Raw genomic sequence first — 24,270 nt, forward strand, 5'->3', positions numbered from 1 at the left:
AAGGCTCCGTTTTGCTTGGCTGCTGTGTTATCAGTTTGGTGATTTTTGGTGACATTAGTCTATAAAGGCAGATGTAAGAAACGCCTGATGACAAGCACCCATGTGCTCCCATGTGCTTGTCATCAGGGGTTAAAGTGGGATTTAACGGGTAGGGGAACCCTAAGATCCAGTGTAGCCGTGAGCTGGGAAAATGACTCACCTCAAAAGATCTTCCAAATTGATTTGTACTGTGAGAGCTGCGGTGAACCTTTCTTTGCAGACAGGCTATCTGATCAGCCTACCTTCTTCTAAGCATCCATTTTTTGACTTTTTTTTTTGGGATCCCACTGGTCATAAGGAGGCACAATCAAAGAAATACATTTGTTGTTGCACCCGTAGAGGCATATTGTTCCTTTCAGAGAATCCTCTTTCACAGTCAGCATTGCTAACAGACAAGATAAAGCACAGAAAAGCAAAATAAACATCAATTAACTAAACACTATTTACATTAAATAATATTGCACTATGGAATAAACACAAGCATATATTTACATGTCAGACAGCATGATTGATCCAGATCTCCTGACGATGTCACAGTTACAGACATTTACTGTAATTATAGGGAGCCTTTCAGTTCAGATTAGGCTCAGATCTCTGGTGACTGTAAAAAATATGCACAACTCAGTGAGATTACTGACACTCATTAGTATACTGTAGATCAGCTGTTCAAACAGCATGATGCTGAAGTGAAACTATGTACTTACCCAGTCTGCTCTCCTCATCCTAGAGCCCTCAGACATGTAGGCTTAGAGATCTGAGTGGAGGTCACTGCTAAGGGTCAGAGGTTATGACAAGAAGGCTGAGCAGTAATATGCTGCATCTGTAGCTCCAGCAGTGACTCTGTTTTTACAAAGAGAAAATTCATATTCACAAACATATCTATCGGTCCCACTGCTCCCAATGTTGCCTCACAGTTATACAGTGGCTGAATGGACTTGAACTGCACTGATTTCAGCCTGAAAGGCAGAATGAAAGAAACCTGGATTTACTGAAACGAACCTGTATCCTGTTATCAGACCACAGGAGACAGATTAGGGGACAGGCTGTAAGCAACAGAGAAATAAAAGGAAATGACACATTCCAGTGCAAAAGGTCAACAACTTAGTTACATTTTAGTGTGACTGTGTATTCTTGTATCAGTCTGGAAAGATTCTAGATTGATTTCTCACACAATTCCCACACAAGTCATTCATGTAACTCACACTTCAAATAGTGACATTGTGCACACCCTTGTCTATTGTTAATTTGACAAAGTCTGATGTAGCTTTGTTAGCTGAATCAGTTTATCTGTCTGACTGCATCAGAGACAATAATATCACTGTGGTTTACTGTCAGTTACAAATACAGGAAACAGCAGTCATGTTCTTGTTTGTTGTTGTTAATGTCAATTAATATTGCCCAGGTTATGAATAATGTTACTGTATGTCATGAATATGACAAGGATTTAGAACTGAATCAACATTGGCTCTTACCATTCATCCAGTTCCACAGGGGATAAACAGCTGAATAAATGTCAGAAACAAACTTACTGAAGGTCTCACCACAAACTTAAAAAGAAAATCTTATATTTCGATTTTCAGCAAAGTTAGTCATGAACTGCTTCGAATTGCTGCTTCTGCAGTCTTTCCACAGAGTTCTTAAGTTGAACTCTCAGCAAGTCGAACTCTGCCATTGCAACCCACATTGGCGTTGGAGGGGGCTTACACTCAAGGGTTTAACTGGATGCTCACACTGCTGGATGCACACAGGCTGCAGTCGAACCTTCCTCCACAAAAAAATGACCTTGCTTAACATTAGCCTGTATTTACTTTTTAATAGATGGTTCCAGGATCCCATTTCGGGTCCCCACATAAACCTCTGCATGTAGTGTCGGCCATCACACTGTAGCACTACTCTTAAGACATTGTACAAAACCTCATTTGTATTACACATATCTAAACAGTGATTATTATAATATATTATACATTTGTGATGATAATATAGTTTTGTGATGGTGAGAGCAACACCAGCTCCCACAGTAAGAGAGAACAGAATTATTATTTTTTTTTATATATATATATTTTTTTATTACAGCTTTAACAGCTGGCTTCTCTAACCTCAGGGGCAAAGAGTGGCTCAGTGTAATGAAGTGTGTCAGGGAAGCCAATTCATTCCAGTCTCCACCAATGCATCAGATCACAAAAAGCATATTATGTAAACAACTCCTAAAACTTCACCTCTTCTGGTTCTATTTGTCATTGTAAATTTTAAACACATAATTTAATGTTGTCTTGTGAGAGTGTATCTTCCATAATTTATTTTACAAGTTATAGAAGTAACCTCATTCTTATGCTACTATAGCTCCCTACGAAGCAGGACAACATTGTAGTACAACTGCAAAACATCCTTATGTGCTTTTGACTTTGTGCCTTCATGCAAATAAGAGATTACAACACGATTATCTTTCAGTTCAATGCAAAAAAAAAAGAAAGAAAGACAGACTGTCCTTTTTATCCTTTTTGTTTAGATGTTGGTTTACCTTCAAACTTCTATTCTTATTTTTTTCTTTCTTTCCGTCATTCATTCTGCCATTCATTCCTACTGTTGCTGATTTCAGCCATGTTTGCTGACAGTGCTAAAGGGTAATCTAATGCCTTAGCTTTTTTATTTGAAAGCGATAAAATACACTCTGTGCATTTCAATGCCACAAAAGTTAATTTCTCCCTTTGAAAAAGAAACTTGATGGCAAACTCTTGCTGTCAAGGACAGTGCAGCCCCTTGTGTAACGTGGGCTTCTCAAACCAACCAGAATGCTCAAATATCAAATGAAACTTTCATGCACAAACAACTGTTTACTGTTGTCTTTTATGCTGCATTTAAACGACATTGACTGAATCTGCAGTTGTGGGTTGAGCTCCTGCGGTGAATCGAAAGATGCATATTTATTCCATTTCAATGTTACATGTGACCATGACCAAGACAACCTCACTTCTCTTCTTGTTTTTGAAACCAACGATGCCTTTAAATAGATACCATTCAGCAGAATCTGTCCATAAATTGAATAAGTCAGTCATGCTATGCTTTGTCATAAATCTGGAACAACAAGCCCATCTACCTGGCCCATACTTTCTCAAATACAGTATTAAGTTACTGAAAATACCTCAAATACAAGATGAGTACAGTTCAGGCATTATTTAAGACATTATTCAAAAAATTAAAGTTGACTAAAACCCTTTACATTCCCCCCCGAAACCAAGCAGAACCAAATTTACCAAAATTGCCTGCAATGTTTTTGTACTGCTAAAATAAATATTTCTATATCTCAACAACTATTTAATAGATTGTCATAATAGTTAATGAATCTTGCTGACCTTGGTTATCCCTTTACACTTCCTCTAGCCCTAACATGAGGTTTACATATGTGGTTTTGAATGAAATGTCCCAACTGGCAGATGGATTTCTATGAAATTTGGCACACACATCAATGTCCCATTCAGGATGAATTGTAATCACTTCAGCAATCAGTGACATGTCATGTCGTGCATGATTACATCCAAATTTTATTTTGTTGAATACTTCCTGTGCATCACCAAACACTAATGACATTGTAGCCCAGTAGCCTCAACTTCTTCTTGCTAATTAGCAAATGTTAGCACACAAACATGGACAATTTCATACTTGTTTAAAATTAGCAATTGTGAGCTTGTAAGCATGCTGATGTTAGCATTAGTTCAAAGTATCTCAGTGCCCAAAGTGCTGAGTTTCTTACACAAATGTACACTTTCACTGTAGTCTTGTTTCAAAGGTTTCTGATACGTTATCTGTATGCCTTTGTAAAAGCTATTAAATGTTTGCTTACACAGTACTCATAGTTGTGTGTATGAAAAATGAAGCCAGCTATTGATTTTGTGTGGGAGGGTGGACAGCGGGTAGACTATCTTCAAACAAAAGCCTTTGTAAAATTGCCGTGTCATTTTATCATAACAAGGATACTATAAAAGGTGGCTGAGGCATGATTATAGGAAATCTTAAAGAAGGGTCGATTTTCTAGAACATAAGAGGCTCCTCGGCAGTCCTGTCTGAGTTAACCTGTGCTTAGTAATGACTGTGGAGCAGCTACATCTGTCTCTGCCTTCCCTGTGGTGACTGGCTCTCTGTTAGAGGAGTAGAGAATTAGGCTGGGATTAGGTGTGAGATTGATTAAGCTGTTTTGGGTCCCAAGTAGGAGGTGGTTCCTAACGTAGAAAATGCATTTATAACACAGGCAGGGTCTGTACATAGACAAACACAAAGGATATCTCCTGCAGAGTTTGTAGCAAGTCTGAAACGCATAATGGGCCTCATGCAAGAAGCACTCCTACCAACAGATTTGTTCTTTAAAAAAGTGATTTAATAATATTTGCGGCATGCATCAGTTTTCTGTTTTCAGGCTGAAACCAGCCCAAGCGGTTTAGAGTTTGTTGAATCCCATGTAGGATTTTCTTGTTTTCCTCTTATTGCTTTGTGCAAGAACAAATATAAGAGAACAATGAGAAAACATTCATGCTTGAAGCCCAGTGTGAGGGTTAGGGTTGGTGACATATCTGAGGAAATGAAACAAGCCTTTAGAGAGCAGTGGATACCCTTCTGCGTTATGACTTACTATTTCATATGCTTCTTATTGTGTTACTTGACTTCATCTCATTTAATGCTAAATTTAGGCCATAAGGTCTGTAACACTGCCAAGTAACTTGTCAGGTAATTTCACAGGAAGTTAACATACAGGTAACCTTCAATTAACTGGCTTTCCATAAGAATAGAGAGAAGGAGAAGATCAAGGTAAAATATAGGAGGGATGTGTGAAACTGTAAATGACTATAGATAGATAGAGAGATAGAGAGATAGATAGTTTTTTCATACAATTTGTCTAGTTCACCAGGAACCATTGTGGGAAAATGTTAATCACTGTGATAGTAGGAAAGAAGGGAATATCTGCTTATTGTAGGTCATAGATTTTGGTCCATTATCCTCCTCACTAGCAGATGTTGATTACCAGATGGAAATGAGGGAATAAATACTGCATGACCACACAGAAGGCGATTAACCTTTTGCTGGCAGCATTTAAAAAAAAAAAAAAAACCCTGAGTTGCATAGTTCTGTGTTGTTCAACAATCAGATGACAAAAAATAAATGTTAAGCAAAATGCAGAATCTCAACAGAATGTGGTAACACTTAATGCAGCCTAATTTTAAATCTAAACCACCATGTCCCAAATTTAACCCAACAACCATGTACTGATGTTTTTCCTCTGCTTTTCATTGCTTCCTGTCCCTGCTTTAATACCAGTTTTACAATATATTTATACATTTATTCTATACATTTCTTCTTATCATTTTATGCACACATTGTATCATCTCAGAAGCATGTCAGCAAAACCTGAGTAGGACAATTAATTGTATTCGTTTCTTGAACAAAAACTTGCATGGCACGATGCTAAGCCAAAAAAAGCAATCACGGTAGAGTATCTTTGAGACCAGGCCTGTACTGAGATAATGATCTAGTCTGGGATTGTATCTCCCATATAGCATGTTCTGCACATTCAGGCCACACTGCTTATATTGGAACCATCCTACTTTCCTTTAGTTTTGATGCTATTGCTGCTATGACCAGCAAGACAAAAATAGTGTTACATTTTCATGCCTACCAATTTAGAATAGTACATTCAGTAGCTGTTTTCTAAAACTTGCCCATTTAACTAACCATGGTGAAATGACAATAGTAAATGGAGACTTGTGGTATCCAAATGGTGCATAAAAGCCTATGACAAAGTTTTGAAGCTCAGTAGTGATGATTTTAATTTGAAGAGGCTTAACAGAAACACCAGTCCATGTTCAGAAAATCATTCATAATTGTCAATAAAGCAGAAAACATGAAATTGTTATCTTCTTGTATCTTACTAGTACTTATCGTACTAAAAACAATTCTTAGTTTTGTTAACACGGACGGACAGAAGTTTAACAACTGAGGCCATATATAGGTGTGGTTTCGTATTGGACTGAATTATACTGAAAAATAGTTTCTAACAGGACAGCTAACGATTATCTCATGATCTGCGTCACTTTGAATTTGTACTTTAACTTCACTTAATCAGCTGGTCACCTTACTATGAACGGCCAGTGTGGACATGCCTTTCAAACCCTGGAGTGACAATTCAATCAGTGGTGTGACAGACAACTGTTGACACACTGTCAGGGTGTTTGGCACAGTGTAAGAACATAATATGCTTTTCTTCACCTTGTGCTTCTCTTCTGTAGGGTGTTGTGTTTGTCTGTGTCCAGAGCCCAGTTCAGAAGACATAATGAAGATAGATACAAAGACACAGTCTACAGTTGTACTCTTGTGATTATTGACTGAATATGTCATTTGCTGTCTCCACTTTAGTGACTTCAGTTCAGATCTTTTCTCAAGTCTCATAAACTGCAACTACAATGCTTCCAGGATATATTTAGTCACCTTTGTATTGGTATCTCTATTTGCTTGTTTTTATTTAGGCCATTAAAAATGGGTGATAAACAGATAAAAGATTTAAAAACAAAACAACAAAATAACATTAATACTACAAAAATCTGACCTCGAATTTTTATAAAATACCATTTATAACACAAACCCTCAGTAGTTTAATCATATCATTTGTATAATTTCTGTTACTTACTTAAAAAGACAGCAGCTAATTTGTCTATTTCACTCATTTTTGCTTGTCACTTTTGTCATGAAAAGCACTTGCTGAGCTTTGCCTGTTGCCAAAAAGTCCTCATTTGGTGTTAATTACATTAATAAGTCTCTTTTTGCAATACAAAAATACAAGTTACAGATCGGTTCATCCATAAAATCTGAGTGGAAATACATTTAAACTGATCTGCTTTTGGCTAAAAACAAAACTAGTGAGCCTTAACTCTACTAAGCTGTGACTTTATTAGAATAAGGAATTGATATAAGATGGTATTTCAGTATCAGTGTGAATGATGAATGTGTTTGGCAGGTCCCTCACAAATTATGATATCTGCTGTGATGTATGGATCTTGTAACTATGTTATACATTTGCTGTCATTGTATTCAGTTATTATAATCATGTTTACCTTAATTAATTACCATAATATTAGCAACCAGTAATATGCATGTGGAACTGACATGTTATTTTTTCTCTTTTTTGCTGTCTTTCTGTTTCTCTCTAATTGCTCTTGTGACAGTGCATAACACACACAGCGCCAAGTACACAAAAATTATATATAGCATATAATTAACTGATGTTATTGTTACAAGAATAACAATGATTGCTTTAACAGACTCATCTCGATTCTGAATAAACACAGGCTTGTAGCGTAGCCATTTGTCAGGCTTTTCCGCTTGGATTGCAACACAGCTCAGTAAAAACCTCTGAGCCCTTTGATCATGATATGCTCATTTCTGCATCGCTCCAATCCAAGAGGGAGTCCTGCCTTAGTAACAACTCCAGTAAGATAGAGCCCAAAAAGGATGTAAGAGCAACTTTATGAGGTATTTTCTTGGTCTCTCCTGATTTATCTTTCCTGCCCTCTTTTAAACTGTTAAGCAGAAGATAGGTACAGTAAGAGACACAGTTTGAGAATGGGATTCTGACATGGGGGGCAGACAAGGGTTAAGTTTTGATATCTAAAACTTTCAGAAGCAGATTTTTGTTCGGAAATGAGGCTCGGATGAACACGTCCAGAAATCAGACCTTTAATTCCACGTTAATCCTCTTTTCTTCAGCCCTGTCCATGGCTGACATGGTTGCCCCGTGGAAAAGCCTGCTATGGGTTTGGAATGCTGGCTTTGAAGTCCAATGTTTCTACTGGAGTCCTAGAGTAGTTATCGCATGGTAGCTTTCCCTTGGCTCTTCATGGATTAAAAACCCTGTTTGTTTGTTACAGCATGTTTCTCTTATTGCCCAAAACCCTGACATTTGGGAAATGCATGTTTTTCACCCAACAGCAACTTCATGCTACTAATAAAAATTGTTTCTTTTTTTGATCAGTTCTCTAGATTTCTTCTCATGTTGATCCAGTATGAACAAAAGACCGTGTTGGATCATTCTCAATGCAAGCAGCCCGCTCACTATATCAAAGCTCCCTTTAATTTGATCTGGCAACGTTTCAACCAACTACAGGTCTTGCACAGGAAAAAAAAACAAGTTTGTCTAATTCATACAGGTTGTCCATTCATGTTCCCATAGAGATTGATGTGTGAATAAAGACTGTGAATGTTTCCCATACTTGAGAATCCACATCAGTCAGCAGATTGCATACATTTTAAATAATAATTCTGCAGATAATAATAATTTGAAGTGATGAATGTTTAAATAAATATGCAGAAAAAGTTACAGTGCAGTAGTGTATTTGGCAGTATGGAGATCAAAAGATTTCCAGGGTACATTTTTTTTGTTTTTCAGTCATTCGTTCACTTCAAAAACTAATTTCTACCTTGTTCAATTTACCAAAGTTCTACTCTTCATATAACTGAAAAACCAAAAAATGTTCATCATCAGACTCTAGATTTAGTATAGAAGATTTCATATACACAATATTGCATCCATATTAATTGCAATGGTCCAGTGGTGGAACAGGAGGGGAGAAACTGTTATTAACTCTTATATTCAATTTCAAACTGTGTTTGTGAACAAAAGGAGGTATTATTCAGAGGCTGAGCTTTTGCCCATTGTATTCAAAGTAATACCACCAACGGTAACTATTTCAATTTAGAGACAAACAAAACTCTGTGTGTGTGTTTGTGTGAAATACTTTTCAAAGAATCCTGCAGTAAGAGTTTGGCGATGCTTCACAATGACGAATGATTTAATTTAATGTGTTGTTCTGCTCTTTGAACATGAGAGAATCCAGCGGCAACTGTGAGTATTTATGTTAAAAATAATAAATTGCAATATAATAATGGAATAAAATCGAACACTGCATCTTACTCTTTATGATTTGCTTCATATGGTACAGTGTCACATTGTTATTTCAATTTGCCTTAAGGTGTAGACTGAGAAACAGAAAGGATCAGTGCTTCATATCTTCCCTCAAATAATAATAGTTTCACTCTTTAACAGCATAACAATAGGACTAGGTAACATATGACAATGTGACTGTCCATTCAAAAGCGGTGTCATTTGCTGGGGATGACATGTTTTAAGTAAGTACAGGAAGGACAGCAGTAGATGATTGGAGGAAGAAGGGAAACAGGTAGATACCTGCATGAGTAAAAGCAAATACGTATCTCACTATTCACAGGATTAAGCAATTCAGCAGCAGTGGATTTTGCAACAAGCTTTTGATTCACCATAAAAATCCAGCCATGGCCATGAGAAAAATGACCTAATGGAATCCTATTACAAATACATACCACACTTTAATAGCAAGATAAACTATAATTATTTCACTCACCAATTCAAAGCTCACTCACACACACTCAGAGAAAGGAGGTGCAGTAGTTCTTCCTCCGGGCAAACTTTCCATTGACCATGGTGTTAAAAATCCTTCAGCTGCTGTTTGTAAGTGATGTCAGTGTGTTGCCAGCTATGTTTGCTCGGCCGAGCAAGCCCAAATTCACCGCACTGTCTAGATGACTCCTGCTGCTTTCATGTTTGGTAATCCTCTCAGAAAGATGCTTTAGATCCTGGAAACCTGTTCTTGGCAAGGTGCCATCCCCTCCAAATACACAAATGGGAAGCAAAAAAATCACCTTCTTGGAAAAGCTAGCAGTTAGGCATTTTCTCCTGAGGTTTGGTTTATAACACTGGTGTTTAGTCTCAGGTTTTTCTCTTAAATTCAGAGTTTCAGATTTGTGTTTTAGAAGATAATTCACTTCATTCATGATGACAGTTAGTTTCTGGGAGAAATATAACTTCTGTTAACCGCTAACTACAGGCAAATGACGATTAGTTATCAGCAAAAATTGCAGGTCAACAGATAATCAAGCCCACTTAACATCAAGTTTATGCTATCTGCTTTAATTGCCAAAGGCTTTGGGCATTTGAAGTACATACTGTATAGCAGCTTCTGTAGTCAAACACAGTTAAAAACACCAATTTAAAACTATTGTATCAAGCCTCACATTTTATAATATTAATACATAACAGCAGCAACCAAGTATGTTATGCCATTCATTAATACAGAATAATAAGTAATTCATTTCTAAATTACTGAGTGCCACTGAAACCATTTTATCTGCACAAACCTCCCCTGCCCCAAATGTACAATGTACCAATATGTTGCTTCACTGCTCAGACCGGGTCAACTGCTTTTTTATCAGCCTAATTTCCGAGCCGCTTAAAATGACGTGCGTTGCCTTTCCATATCACCTCAAACAACCACACTCCCCTGTTATGGGAGTCTGTGTGTGTCTTGTCAGGCTGTATGTACATTTGACTGCTGCGTGCCCTTGTATATTCTCTATTCCCCATAGTAAAGCACTAGAGTACCAGATGACTCATTAAACCTCCAGAGATGCAGCAGGGGAAAACCCACCCATCCACATACACGCAGAGGTCTGGCTTTTGCAATTTTGCCTAACCTCTTTTTCAGAATGCGGCATGACTTGGCACACATTGGTCTGCTGCTCCCCCTGTGACTGCCGGGATTGGTGTGCTTATTGTGAGCCCTCTGCTGCACATCACCTTTGATTTGTGTGTGCAGCGCATGCTTCTTCTAAGCGGTTTCTTCTATAGTGCACATACAGACACACAAATCTCTGGGGACAGCAACACCTGCCTCCAGTTTCATATACTGTGAACCCCAAGAAACAGAGAGACGGGAATGCTTGTTGTGTTTTGTCACACTTTAGATCAGGAGCAAAAAATGAAACCTGCCTTAAAGCCCTTGGAACAAAGCCAGAAAATGTAGAGTTCATGTGCAGGTGTTGAAAGTACACAATGTTTACCCAAAATACTGATGAAACGCTTCGGGAATTAAGTGCTGTATAACATAACACCAGCCTAAAGTGTTTTTCTTTTTGCCTGTCTGTTTGTGTTTTCATCTGCACACATTTTCAATCCTGTGTTTCATTGTTTCTTCTCTTCCAGATATCCGTGGTTTGCAAACCTTTATGGACCAGGCTTCTCGTCTAGGTCTGGATGTGTCCTTGCAGAGGGTAGACCGCAACGTCAGCCGAGTTTTTACTGACCTTTTCAACACGATGCGGACTGAGGAGCTCAACCGATACCGGGACACTCTACGGCGAGCTGTGTTGCTCATGAGCCCTCGAGGTGCACAGGTGTTCATCCACCAGGTAGGCTTCGTTGGCTTATCGCTAAGAAGTTTCTTCATCTAGGAATCGTAAACACAGACAGAGAGGCAGTCAAAGAGCCAGAAAGAAAACAATGATGATCGTGAAGCCACACACGGAAACTCACATGCCTGCAATCCCTAATCGGACAGTTAATCAAACATTACATTGCCTCAGCTGTAGAAAATGAAAAACAATAATTCAATAATAGGAGAAAGATTGCCTCATTTCCATTTGAAACTTGCCACTAAGACCACACAAATGACCTTTCTCTTGTTAATAATTGATGAAACAAAATGCAACTTCCTTTCTGCACCCATGTGGAGTTCTGACTAAACCCGTAGCAGATGGCAGAGATCACACTGAGATGTGTTGCCTTTAATATTGAGTTGGCCAGAAAAGAACCACATATCAATTCCCAATATTCTGCATCAAATGTTACAAATATATCTTTGGACAGCAGAAAGAATATTTTTACAGTACAATATTAAATCAGTCCTTACAGCACTGCCAATAAAGGGAGTTTGTTTATCAGCAACATTGCATATAACCCCAGGCAGAGTTCAAACAAAGTCAGCTGTGAGGGTTTCCATCTTTCTTAGCTCATATTGTGCTAATGTGGAAGATATTATCTTTCCTTCATTCTCTATTTGCTCCACATCACATTGGCTAATTATAGACAAGGAAAGCAGGAGAATGTATGGGAGTTAAGGCACCCGACTCTCCACTTGAGCTCACATTTATTCCTCTTTCATCTCTCCTTGCTTAGTTGATTAGTTAATCAGCTCCCCTCTCTTCAAAACAGTTCATAATGGATGAACTGCTATGACCACAAATTACCTAAATACCAGTAAACTAATAATAATTTAAGTGTGTTCAGCAAACAACATGCTCTCTCGACTCAGGGCAGCCAGAAGTGGAGGGTTTCCCTTTAATCATCTGCGAGAGTTCTACTCATGATAACCGGCCAAACCGTGTTGAATAATTATACACTGAAGCACTTTGGCACGATTGAAGAACAGACTTGTGTGGCATTGGCAGGGCTGGAGACAGTGAAAAATACTGCAACATAAAAGCAAGTTGAATGGCTCGCCCTGTCCACTAAACACCAAACATGTCACAGTTTGACACTTAAACCTCTGCGCTTTTGGCTGAACACTAATTATTTTCCAACTCTAATCTCTGGACCTCAAATACAGCGAAAGAGACAATGAGTTGTATAAATATATGGTTGCAGATGTAAAGAAAAAATGTCTATGTACTTTCTATTTCACACTATTTTGACTCTTTCAATGTATGTATTTCTGTTACCCAGAAGGTTGTCACAAATCCATGATACTTGATGGATTGGTCAGCTTTCTGGGCAGCATGTAGTAAAATCATTGCTACTCAGCTCCTGCCAAAGCAAAATGTAATTCAAACGTCAAGATGGCAGGGTCAGATGACCAGGGAGGTTGATTTTAGAATTAACAGTGCAGAGCATGAGGCGTCTGTGATGTGAGTGAATCGTGTAATGTGAATCATTTGATTCAGTGGAAGAAGCCTGGAAAACACAACAACCTGAATATAGAATATGGAAGGCAAAGCATTGGCAACGATTTAAACGACTGAGCATCTTTTGTTTGGTTGTTTGTTAAAGGTTAGTTATTAGATAATATTTCTCATTTTAGCCAACACAAGTTTTAGAAAGTCTTATTTTTAAATGTCTACTTTAAAGAAACAAATATTTTTATTGAGCCTGATGGGTTATTTGTGTGTTATATCATTTGAATTTACTCATACTCAGAACAAAGAGATGGCATTTCTTTTCTGTGGAGAAATGTTCACATTTCTTTTAATGTCACGTTCCCATGAAAGAAAGACTGCACTTAAGCTCTACGTTATGACATTTCTATAGGTCACAATAAGTATCTGGTATCTATCTTACTGAGCAAAGCAGAGTTCCCAGATTGTAGATGGAAAGACCTAAAAAAGAAAGTAATGAGTTTGTATTGGAACTCATTACCAAAAGAATATGACATATATGTATGTCCATATTTCCTCTCCTTATTGCATATGGAGCTTAGTTGCATCTAAAGATCACTGCAGGATGAGAGGAAATTTAATAAGCTATTACTGACAGTACTGTAATCATGTCTGTAAATGAATTATTGTCTTGGAACCTTTAAGAAAATCAAATACAGTATATACATGATGTGTTCCTATATCCGAAAAAGGTTACTCTTAATGGACTTCAGCTCATCTCTGCGTATTCCCAGTCTTATGTGCTGATTTAATCTTTCTATCTATTGAAAGGAAATTGTGTAGAAAAAAAGCCTTAATAACTAACAGTAAGTCAAAAACCTCACTTGCATTCCAATTAGCTTCTTGTAAATGCTCCACTATTATTCTAAAAGTGAAGCACTTATAGACAAATAAAGCCGTGCACAGGTTGTGAATACACCACGGCTTTCAAGTTTCATTAATGACATACTGCTTTGATCTTTTCCTGTACTCTAATGAATACTGTTTTAGCACAAACACACACATACATACACACACACACACACACACACACACACACACACACACACACACGGCTCCAACATCTTTTCTTCTCATAAGATTGCATTTAATCTTGCCAATTATATTCTTTATCATCCCTTGTACAATTAACATGAGGTGTCTTGGGGACTAGGAAATAAGCACAGCTTCACGTTCAGCACAGCTCCTAAATGCTCCTGTGAATATGTTAATATATTAGAAGTGGTGGAGATTTGTTAATTCATCAAAGCTTCATTAATACCTTGGTAACTGTTGTCACAGAGCGTATCCACTCCCCACCAGAGATACTGGGAAAGAAAATGTAAATATGTTAATATCTGAATGGAAAATAATGATGATGCCTTGGAGAGTTAAGTACCCATCCACTGTTTTAGCATGACCAAGTTGCCGTGGTAAATAGAAGTCGACAGAATGTTGGATCAAAAACTTTTTTTCATGACGGTTAGTGAATGTAAAGAAATAGGGTTGATTACTGAGATTAATGATATTAGTTGCCTCGATGATTTGTGCAAGCAGTGACAAAATGCATTAAAGCAGTGTTCAGTATTGTTTTTGAAACTGTGTGAAGCCAATCATCTGTAGCAGGGCAGCGGTGTTGTTTACAACAGAGGCCTGCTCTGTTTCCTTCTCCTTTCTGGGTTTGCCATCTGTGTATTATGGAGTTGTTCAGCTCTATTATTTTTTCTTCCTCTCTTCATTCCCTCTCTGCTCTATTCTTATTTGTTTCCTGTACCTTCTTGGGCAGATGAGGGTGCAGAAAAAATGCATCAAGGAAAAAAAAAGAGGCACCTTTTGTGAGGCCGACAGTTTGTCAAAAGACTTATAGCTAGTCATATTCATAACTTTTATATTTCAAGCTCTTAATCTACCTGGCTCGTACTTATAGTATATACATTAGCTAAAGTCATCCTAAATGAGATGTTCTGCTCTATCCCATTAAGGCCAACCTAAAAAATTTTTGTTGACTGAAATTGTATCTACTCTTCAACCAATTAAACTGGTCAATAGGGGGAGGGAGCAAAATTCACGTAATATAGTAAACAAGCCAAGTAAGTCCTCCAACCTAATGCATGCTAACTATACTATCGAGTGATTGCAACATTTTTTTGCTGAGACTTGATATCAAACAAAAACCACAGACTTATATTGTATTATGTTTCTGTGAGCTGTAAACTCACCACTTCTAACCAGAAGGCAAAAGATAACATTATCTCAGAGCCTGACAAGCCAAGGCAAGGCCTCTCTTCCTCTGGGCAGCACTCCTGCTCCTGTCTCTGTCTCCGGGCTCACCATAGTCAGCAGCTGTCTCCTCAGCTTGCCACTGCCTGTGCAGCCCTATCTTCTTTTTTTCTGTTTTATGCCAGGTGGCAACCAGTGTTAAGGTGCATTACCACCACCCACCTATGTTGGAGTGTAAACTAAGGTTATCTACCCCTACAAAGAAACACAGCATCACTTTTTTGATTTAGTGGTTTGGAAACCACAGACGTAGAGCCCAGGATGGGTCTGGGGATAATGCCAGCAATTATCCAACCAATGAGAATTTGGATGGACAAGAGCATATCGACCAACCAAGCAACTGGGGGAGTACCGCCCTATATTCCATGTTTTTCTATTCTAATGATGCTCTACTTCCCCGAGTAAAATATTCTGTCACAAGTCAGTTGTCACTTCTCCAGTCTCCTCTCAAACCACAGTCATCTTTCACACTTTCACACAAGATATGCATGTCATTGACAGTCTCTGTGGTTTCTGGACTCTTGTTTTCACCCATTCAGACAGTTGCCATCTCATCTCTCCTTCCCTTTGGCCACGAGAGGATGTAGCATCTTCTGTCAGCTCTGTCCCGCCTCGTTCCTGACACCCAACCCCTCTCTGTTCCCTTCATGTGAGGGAGCTTCACTTGAGACATACAAGCATTTTAGAGGGCCATAAAGTAGAATTTTAAGGTTTCAGATGTCCCATTTCTGCAGTGCGTCCTCGTGTTGTATTAGTGAGCATTTGCTAAATCACTTAAATAGAACGATGTGCATTTAGGTACAAAAATCTGACACGTTTTATAAGTTACCAAAGTCACTCGCCAATTAATTGTCAACGGAGCAGCTCCAAGCTATATATCTTTAAGACACCCAAATTAGATTTTTGGCTCTCTGGGTTCTGGCTTTCGGAGATAGTTATTCATTTTTTACCCACGTTGATTAAAATGCTTAAAGCAATTGGAATACCTTTACTGAATGTGAATTATGAAAATGAGTACCACACCTTCATAGTAAGCCTAATACGTGTTAACATTAAGTAAAATGATATGTGCACAAGCAAGCTTTTCCAGGTTCCAGTTATGGATTAAGTGTCATATAGGTCTGGGAACATTTTGGTCTGTATCAGCTTTTGTAAAGTAACATAAGTGAAATGTTCCTTCAACCTTAGTGACTATTGGATCACTTCTGTCCGTGCTGGCAAGGCAGCGACCTCCTAAAGGTGTTGATGTGAGGGGAAACAGAATGGTTGGTGTCACTTGGCAAGCCAGCTCTGCAGACTACTTGATGGATGCAGCAGGGTGGTTAGGTGAGGTCTGCCTCCTGTGCAGCGGCTACACTGAACTGCAAGAGTGACAAGCACTACTGCCTGATGCCAGGGAATGTAGGGAAGGGAGAAAGAAATGTTGCATAGGGTGGCAGGAGGGTAGATAGAGGAAGACACAATAATACATGAGCTACAAAGGGAGAAAGAGAAATGAAACAGAACCTGAGATGGATGTAGCAAGGAAAGGTCAAAGATGAGAGAAGGACGAGGGCCTAAAAAGGGGGCTTCTACAACATAAAAAAGCACCACTGTATGAAACAGTAATAAGGAAATCTAATGGAAGAGATGGCAGTGAAGAGTGCTGGGAAATTGAAGCAGAGAATGGAAATTGAAGCAGAGAATGGTTTCTGACAGTCACCATATATATATATATATATAAATATATATATATATATATATATATAAGAGATGATTTTAAAACTAGTGGAAAAGGATGGCCATTGTGTTAAGAAATAATTAAGGAATGTATTTTGGCAGCTGTGAGTGCTTTTAATCTGTACACTACTGAAGCATGAAATCTACCCAGGTTGCACATCTACTGCAGAAAAGATGAAAACATGTTTAGAAGTTTATGATACATGTATGCCACTGTGACAGATAAAAGCACCTTCCACCCATCACAGGAATATATTTAGCTAGAAAGAGGAGCATTTCGTTTCCCTGAAAAATTCAGTACCCTGTTACCACTGCTCATTTTAAACTTGAATGAAAACTTGCTTCTTGAATTAACGGCAAAAGCATAATTTCATTTTTAAATACTGACATATTGCACATAAAAGCTCATTATTATTAGTTTGGTATGGTTGCCTTCATTTTTCTGATTAACACTCACTATTGCCATATTATAACAATGCTTTGACAATGTTTTTCTCAAGTTATTTTAAGTAATGGACTGTGACATTCACCAACCAGTCTTGGAGCCGAGCACCCTGCTTATTCACCAGTAATGTTTGTGTAAGGGAAAGTGTCAGAACTGGTATCTCAAGGATGGAAAATGCAGGATATACTGATATACTACTTGTCTTTGAGAGTGAATATTATCATTACTCAGTTTTGTCAGGAAACCTCAGATTGAAGTGCAGATAAATATATGTCTCATTTTTTCTGTATATCGACTTTGTCACCCTGAATAAAAAAAAAGTTTAAAACACACATGCTCAGGGCTTTCAGCGGAATTGCATACTGCCAAAGACATTGATGACCTTTATCTGGCAGTTGTGGATTACTGTGGTTTCCTTTTTGAATATCTTGCTTTTTTTCTCAATCGACCACTTTTAAGGACTATCTCTACTGACATTCCACTGTTTCCTTCAAAGAGCCATCAAAAAGCAAATACTGTATGCCAGAGCTGTTAGTGTGCTCTTTCAAGGTCTTTCTTATTTAGCCGAACCGTGGCATAAAACCATGCTTTAATTTTCTTGGCCTTCTCCAGATTAACTTTAGCTTGACTTCAACAAGTTTTGCTTGAGGGTAGAAAATGATTTCAGCAAATAACTCTCTCTCTTGACCCCAAAATTAAATAATAAATAGTCACATCCAACAACTGAAACTGTGGCTTTACTTTTTCTGAATGCCTACAAAAGCACAGAAGGGCTTTGAGAAATATGTCTGTGTATCCATTTGGCTGCATGGCAGACGAGGTTTCAGTGTTTAAATCTGATTCACTTGTCAAAACTAGAGACCATGAATTTCTGATTAAAAATGGACCCTTGTGACATTTGAGACTAAGTTGTAATAAACACATTTGCCCTTGCTAGGAATTGTGTTTTGCTGTCAAGGACTCTTTCATCTTATTGTCACAAATGCTTGTGGATGATGATTTAAAGGCGGCTCGAGTTGATGTGCTATTATGAGGTGCTTTGGAAAAGGACCGTCATTATGGCTGTTTTTGCTTGGGGAATTATGTTAATATGACAGCTTGTGGGGCACATCGAGGGCTGGATGAGGTGGCCAAAAAATATAACACTATATGTTTTTTATGTTGATCGATTTCAATTAATATCACAATATATATTTAATTATAATAATAATAATGCTCAATGTAAAGGTTTAAGAATATCTTATTTTGGACAGAACCCTAAAGAAACCAAAAGGCTAATTACTGTTTATAATTAATTATCAGAATTAATAGGTGACAAACATTCAACAAATCCAACATGGCTTTACATTCAACTCTGAAGAAAATAAAATAACAAATATGTAAACAACAGCTGTCAATTCCATCACATCAAATGTCAATCTCTCAGACATTTCAGAAGTAGTATGCTGAGCATTGATTAAATAAAATAAAAAGTTGTTGAAGATGATTATGCTACTGTAAATTCTTTGAATATTGACATTCTTGGCAACGTCACTACTACGAGTATCTTGCAAGAAAGACTAATCTATGGACAGTCTTAGGCTTTTCTTTTTGTAATTAAGAAAAAAACCCAATTGGGGCATTATTAATGCAAATGACTAACTGTGTTAGGTAAATCGTGATGCAGTCCCACAGAAATGTTTACAGGGGTAAATTTTGCATTGGTCGCCAATTGTTGGTGCAAGCCAGCAGATTAGCATGCTAGCCACAGGCTTGTTGGCCCGGCATTATCACTCACACTCCCCCGCATCCTCAGCCACTCAACACCAGTGTTTGGTCAAGAACCCTCCAGCCTTCAGAACAGACGATAGCCGTCTGACTGGTTAGTGCAGAGGCCATTTTAAGCCAAGGCTGTAGAGGTCCCTCATTACCTCTTTGGTACAGTTTCTTCCTCTTTGGCAACAGTTTCCTCGCACTCTCTTTCACTCCCACTGTTGGTCATTTCTTCTGATTAGTCTACCCCACACAGCTGGTTATTCTGAGTAGTTGTGAATGGTAGGGGCTGGAAACATGCGTCAGTCACATGTGATTGTTTTCTCCGCTGCATGATTGGCTGTTCATGTAGTGTTTTTGTAAGTAGAGGAAAACAGACTCAAAAATAACCATTGAAAATAAAAATGTATCATTACCTGGAAGATATTATTTTTAAAATGATCAAAGTAGTTTTTATCACAGCCCTAGGCACAACACTTTCACACACACGCACAAACACCCACACGGTAGTCTCACGCACATACACCTCACCCACATCTTTCTGACATGAAAGTCAAGGATGCCTCTTGACAGTAAGCTCTCACTTAGTAAGAACTCAGTGTCTTCTTAACTTTAATGTTAAGGTGACGGGGCGTATATACCATGATGATGATAGACTTACAAAAAACAGCAGAATTTGTGTTAAATAACACTCTGCCTTATCTGCCATGTTTTCCATCCAAATGGTATTTCTCCTTATTGTCTGCAGCACTTTCAGTTATCGAACTGTGGACAAGGTCTAAAACCATTTTCCACCTACAACACCTCTCAGCAGCAAGATCTAATATCCCCTGTGTCTAGACTGTCTTTATTTGCTGCATCTAGTGCTTTTTCTTTTGCTTCCCTTTCTGCAATATTTTGCCGTTTTTTTATTGTTGTCCAGTTTTTGACAGCATTTCTTAGTTTTATGGATGATGCACTGTTTACTATGATATGATATAATACCAAAAGTATCAAGATCATTTGATTTTTGTAGCTGCATTTTCTCTAGTTTGTTTTTCCCACATTTTTCAAAATATTCCAGCATAGAACACAGTTGTGTCTTGGCACCTGGACTTCCCCTCTCCCTTAGATGGAATAAAGCTGGCCATGACCTGGAAGTGTTTATCCCAGCATGACTCATTAACCTGACACAGAGAGCATGGTGTTGGTGCAGGGAAGCATAGTGCTGGCACAAACAACATCCTTTGCATTTGTGCGTGCGCACACACACACACACACACACACACACACACACACACACACACACAAGGAGGCCGAAACATGTGCACACATTCACTGCGTCACCCCTCATTCCTTCCCAAGATCCATCAATGCCAGTTCTTTCCACACCCCCTCCCTTAGTGCTAATGAGTGAGGCCAGGTATAATTAAAAAGCTCCAAAACTACTTCACAGCCTGAAATTTGTTTTAAACGCCAAAGAAAAACACACTTGCAGCCACCCAGAAGATTCAATTAGACTGGTCCAGAATACAAATGAAGGACATGGTGTGTTGTTGGTTAAATGGCATAATATGGCAATGGGGAGGCTGGGAGAGTTTATAGAGGTGTCATATGGCGCTTTTACACTACACAGTTCTAGCACGACTTGACTCGACTCGACTTTTTTTGGCGGGGATGGTACCTGGTAGCTGGTACTTTTTTAGTACCTGCTTTGCTGAGGTTCCAAGCGAGTTGAGCTGATACTAAATGTGACGTCAACAGACTGCCGGCAACTGATTGGTCAGAAGAGTTGTCGCCAGAAGAGTCAAGAGCCATCCCACACAAGAATCAAACCCGGCATTTTTAAATACCGGCAACAGTGTTACTGCCATACGGCTCAATTTTCTTGCTTTGTGTGTGACAGAAAGACACATACAGCAGCAAGTACACCATCACCTCCATGTCCTCCATTGTTTGTGTTTGTGTCACGTATAAAACGAAGTCACAGCAGTTTTGCAGAGCCGTGCTATGACGACCCTGCCCACGTTGAGTAGGTACCTTTTTGTAATGGAAAAGGTTGTTCCTGGAACTGAGCCGAGCCGAGCCGAGTCAAGCCGAGTAGTGCTGGAACTTTGTAGTGGAAAAGCGCCAATACAAAGCAACACATTCGGTATGGCCAGTACTTGGCAGGTCAGAGTACTGGCCACACCTAACATGCTTTGTATGTCACTTATATAGTATCAAGATGTAGGGGAGACTGGGGACAGTTTCAACAGGGGACGGTTACAACAAGTGTTATTTCTCCAATCAGAAGCATGCCGGAGTGACGACACTGACACTGCACATGCTCAGTTAGACCCTCTGCCCACCAAGAAGAGAGAGGCCATATTGAGCATCTGGTCCTGCTTTTATCAAGAAAAGTTGTTTTGAAGATATGAAAGTAGCTTTTGTCATGAGCTGTTTCCTCAGAATAAGCAATACTCCCCGAGACTAGTTAACTCATCTCTGAAATGTAATAAAGTTTAAGAAAGCAAACAAACAAAAAAGCAAAATACCTCTATCCACATTTTGCCCAGATACATTTACAGTACAGTAAATAGATTCATGTCACCAAACACATGCACTCAGAGTACCCTCATACTGAAATCATGTGCTTTGAACAAGTGCACCATTGATGGTGGGGCACTGGTTACTGAGATGGAGCCATCAGAGCACTGTAACCTCAGCAATGATCTGTTGAAGGCCAGGGGTGAAGAGGTGTGTGGAGTTTATCTCGCTTACCGCTCGCTGGTGTTGCTTCCTCCTGGGTTAACGCTCCAACCTCTGGACCCCTGTCCTCTCCCTCTGACCCTCAGAGCTGCTCATCTATTTCATTTTCCTCCCAATAACAGCATGACAAATTGAGCCTGCCAGAAAACGATCTATCATTGTCCTACATCTCATCCTCTTCTGCCCTCTGTTCCCTCCCCATCTCTCTCTCTTTGTCTCTCTTTCCCCTTCTGTCCCTGTTACAGGACATTCCCTCTTTTCCTCTTTGTATTTTTCCCATCTTAATGGTTTCATGTTTCTCTCTACACGGGCACTTTATCTTTCTGCCCTTGCTTTTTTTCTCCTATAACCTCATCCCCTTTTGTCTCTCCTCTTATTACACTGTATACTTTTGTCCATGTCTCCATTTCTCTTTCTATGTTCATTTCTCTTTGCAAACTTGTTTTTTCTCTATATTTGTTCTGTCATATTTCGGTTAGCCATAGAGACTGATATATTATAGTATAGATACATATTTCATATTTAGCCCGTTTTTGTCTTTGTCTCCTGGCAGCAATTTAGTACCACAGCCATAGTCACTATAATTTGTATAGTACAAACAACAACAAAGACTAGATTAGAACATTAATACTAGATGTGTTGTGTTGATTTGTTTGTAGCCCATGTATACACCAACAAATAGTTTCCAATCCCATTCCTGATCTGAAGCTAAAAAATGTAGTTGGCTGTGAATAAAATCAGCAACTTCACAGATTTTTTGCTCCATAACAAGTCAAGTGTTTTAACCATGGATCATGGAGAAACTGTAGCAAAAATGCTAATTGCTTTGCGTGATGAATAAATCCTTCAATTTGACAAGTAAATAATAGATAGCTCCCTCTCTGTCTGTAATCAATTAATGGTACCTCCTGGGAGCTTGTGAAAAAACTCTGCAACGTATTTTGCTAGTGCATTATAAAATATTCAGGATGATGCATACAATAGGTTACCTCTAACAGCACAGTACTTTGTTACAAAGTGTACTCCAACAAAAATCTAAATAAAACTACCTCTTCAGGTATATATTTCATGGGAGGGCGGAATAATTATGAGTAATACTTGTATATCCAAACTCTGGTATTAAAATTGAAACTGTGTGCAGTTGGCAAGCTCTTTACTTGATGGATTGTCGTTACTTTTACAAGTATGAATCACCTGCTGAAGTTTAAGAGCTTTTCATAAATAATTTGCCTATTCATAAGTAATGCTGGAGAATTAAAATGGTGGTGTCTCTGAGGTGATGGCTTATCGCTTCACATTAATCAATGTCAGTGGACATTTTGAAAAGACCGTCAAAGGGTAAATAACTTGAACATGTGTTACTGATGATGATGCTGATGATGGTTGCAGTGGTGATACTAGTTAAAGTGATCATCATAATACTGATGGCGATTGATGAACAACAGAACTGGCACTGCTACCCCACAATTCCTAGCTTTTATAGGCCCTGTGATAACTTCTCCAAACTTGGCATTTATGCTTCTGTGCACTATGTGAAGGAAATACTTAATACAGTCAGGTGCATGGAACCAAAACAGGTCCCAGTTTATGTATTTCAACAGCAGCGTCCAAACCACATTCTTGTCTTGACAGAGGGTGATAAACTTTGATATATGTTTGTGATTATGAGTCATGCTTAGCATTATTGAAACAGTAAACCTTGTATGCATTTTTTTCTTCAGAAGGGAAAACAGTTAATCTTGTGAGAGGCACCGGGTAAATTATATCTCATTTATCTGGTGACCCCTAGAGTTGTACATAAGTGTCAGAAGTCCTTTAAATAGCAGTGGCTCTCTCAGAGCCTGTTGGTTTCTTTTCTTTATTGTCAGCTAACTTTAGAACATGAGCACAAAGACCAGCCAGTTAGAACATGTTAAGGGCACTTTATATGTCTCATTACTTGTGTGTATGCTGCATAGACATTGTCGAGCCATTTCTAAGTTTTTGCAAAACATTTGCGTAGTTTATATTCTTGTTAAATTGGAACAGTCAAAACACAGTTACTTTGTCTGTAAACGTTAATAGCTTTATCACTCTGTATATTTGTCTCCCTGCAGCATAATATGCGATGCAATTATACCAAAACCCTACAATATTGTTGGAAAGTTCTGTCTCTGTGAAATTGTTGCTGTGGGCTCAGGATTATTGCCCAATTCCCAAGTGGCAGACTCAAAATACAGTAAGAGTTATAAGGGTAATTGCAAAGCCAACCACTTGGAAAACAAGTACTGTATTGGTACCCAGCACGCAGCCTATCACAGTCCAAAAGCTTTGGAGAAAATGTTCAATTAAAGTACACTCCCAGTGGAGAGAATATAAATTGTAAACGCCAGTTCCGATCCCCTTTTACCCTTTCCTTACCTGTTTTACTTGCTTACTTTTTCCTTCACTTAATTTGCTTCTACACAAATATGTATGAATCAGTATTCAACATATGCACATGCATATTCATATGTTCTTTTGATGTGTCATCCGCAGGTCTGTGCTGACACCCACATAGAGATATG

The 24,270-nt window shown here is 38.6% G+C and overlaps 1 protein-coding gene across 2 annotated transcripts in view; it reads left to right on the forward strand.

Annotated features, from left to right (window-relative positions):
- grid1a (glutamate receptor, ionotropic, delta 1a) overlaps window positions 1-24,270 on the forward strand; it is a 236,733-nt gene that overhangs the window by 148,153 nt on the left and 64,310 nt on the right. For both annotated transcript variants that reach the window (XM_053332793.1, XM_053332794.1), the window contains one exon: window positions 11,093-11,298. In XM_053332793.1, coding sequence (XP_053188768.1) covers window positions 11,093-11,298 — 206 coding nt within the window. The remainder of the gene's footprint in view (window positions 1-11,092; window positions 11,299-24,270) is intronic.

This window comes from Scomber japonicus, chromosome 14 (assembly GCF_027409825.1).
Source record: "Scomber japonicus isolate fScoJap1 chromosome 14, fScoJap1.pri, whole genome shotgun sequence".
Lineage (NCBI taxonomy): Eukaryota > Metazoa > Chordata > Actinopteri > Scombriformes > Scombridae > Scomber > Scomber japonicus.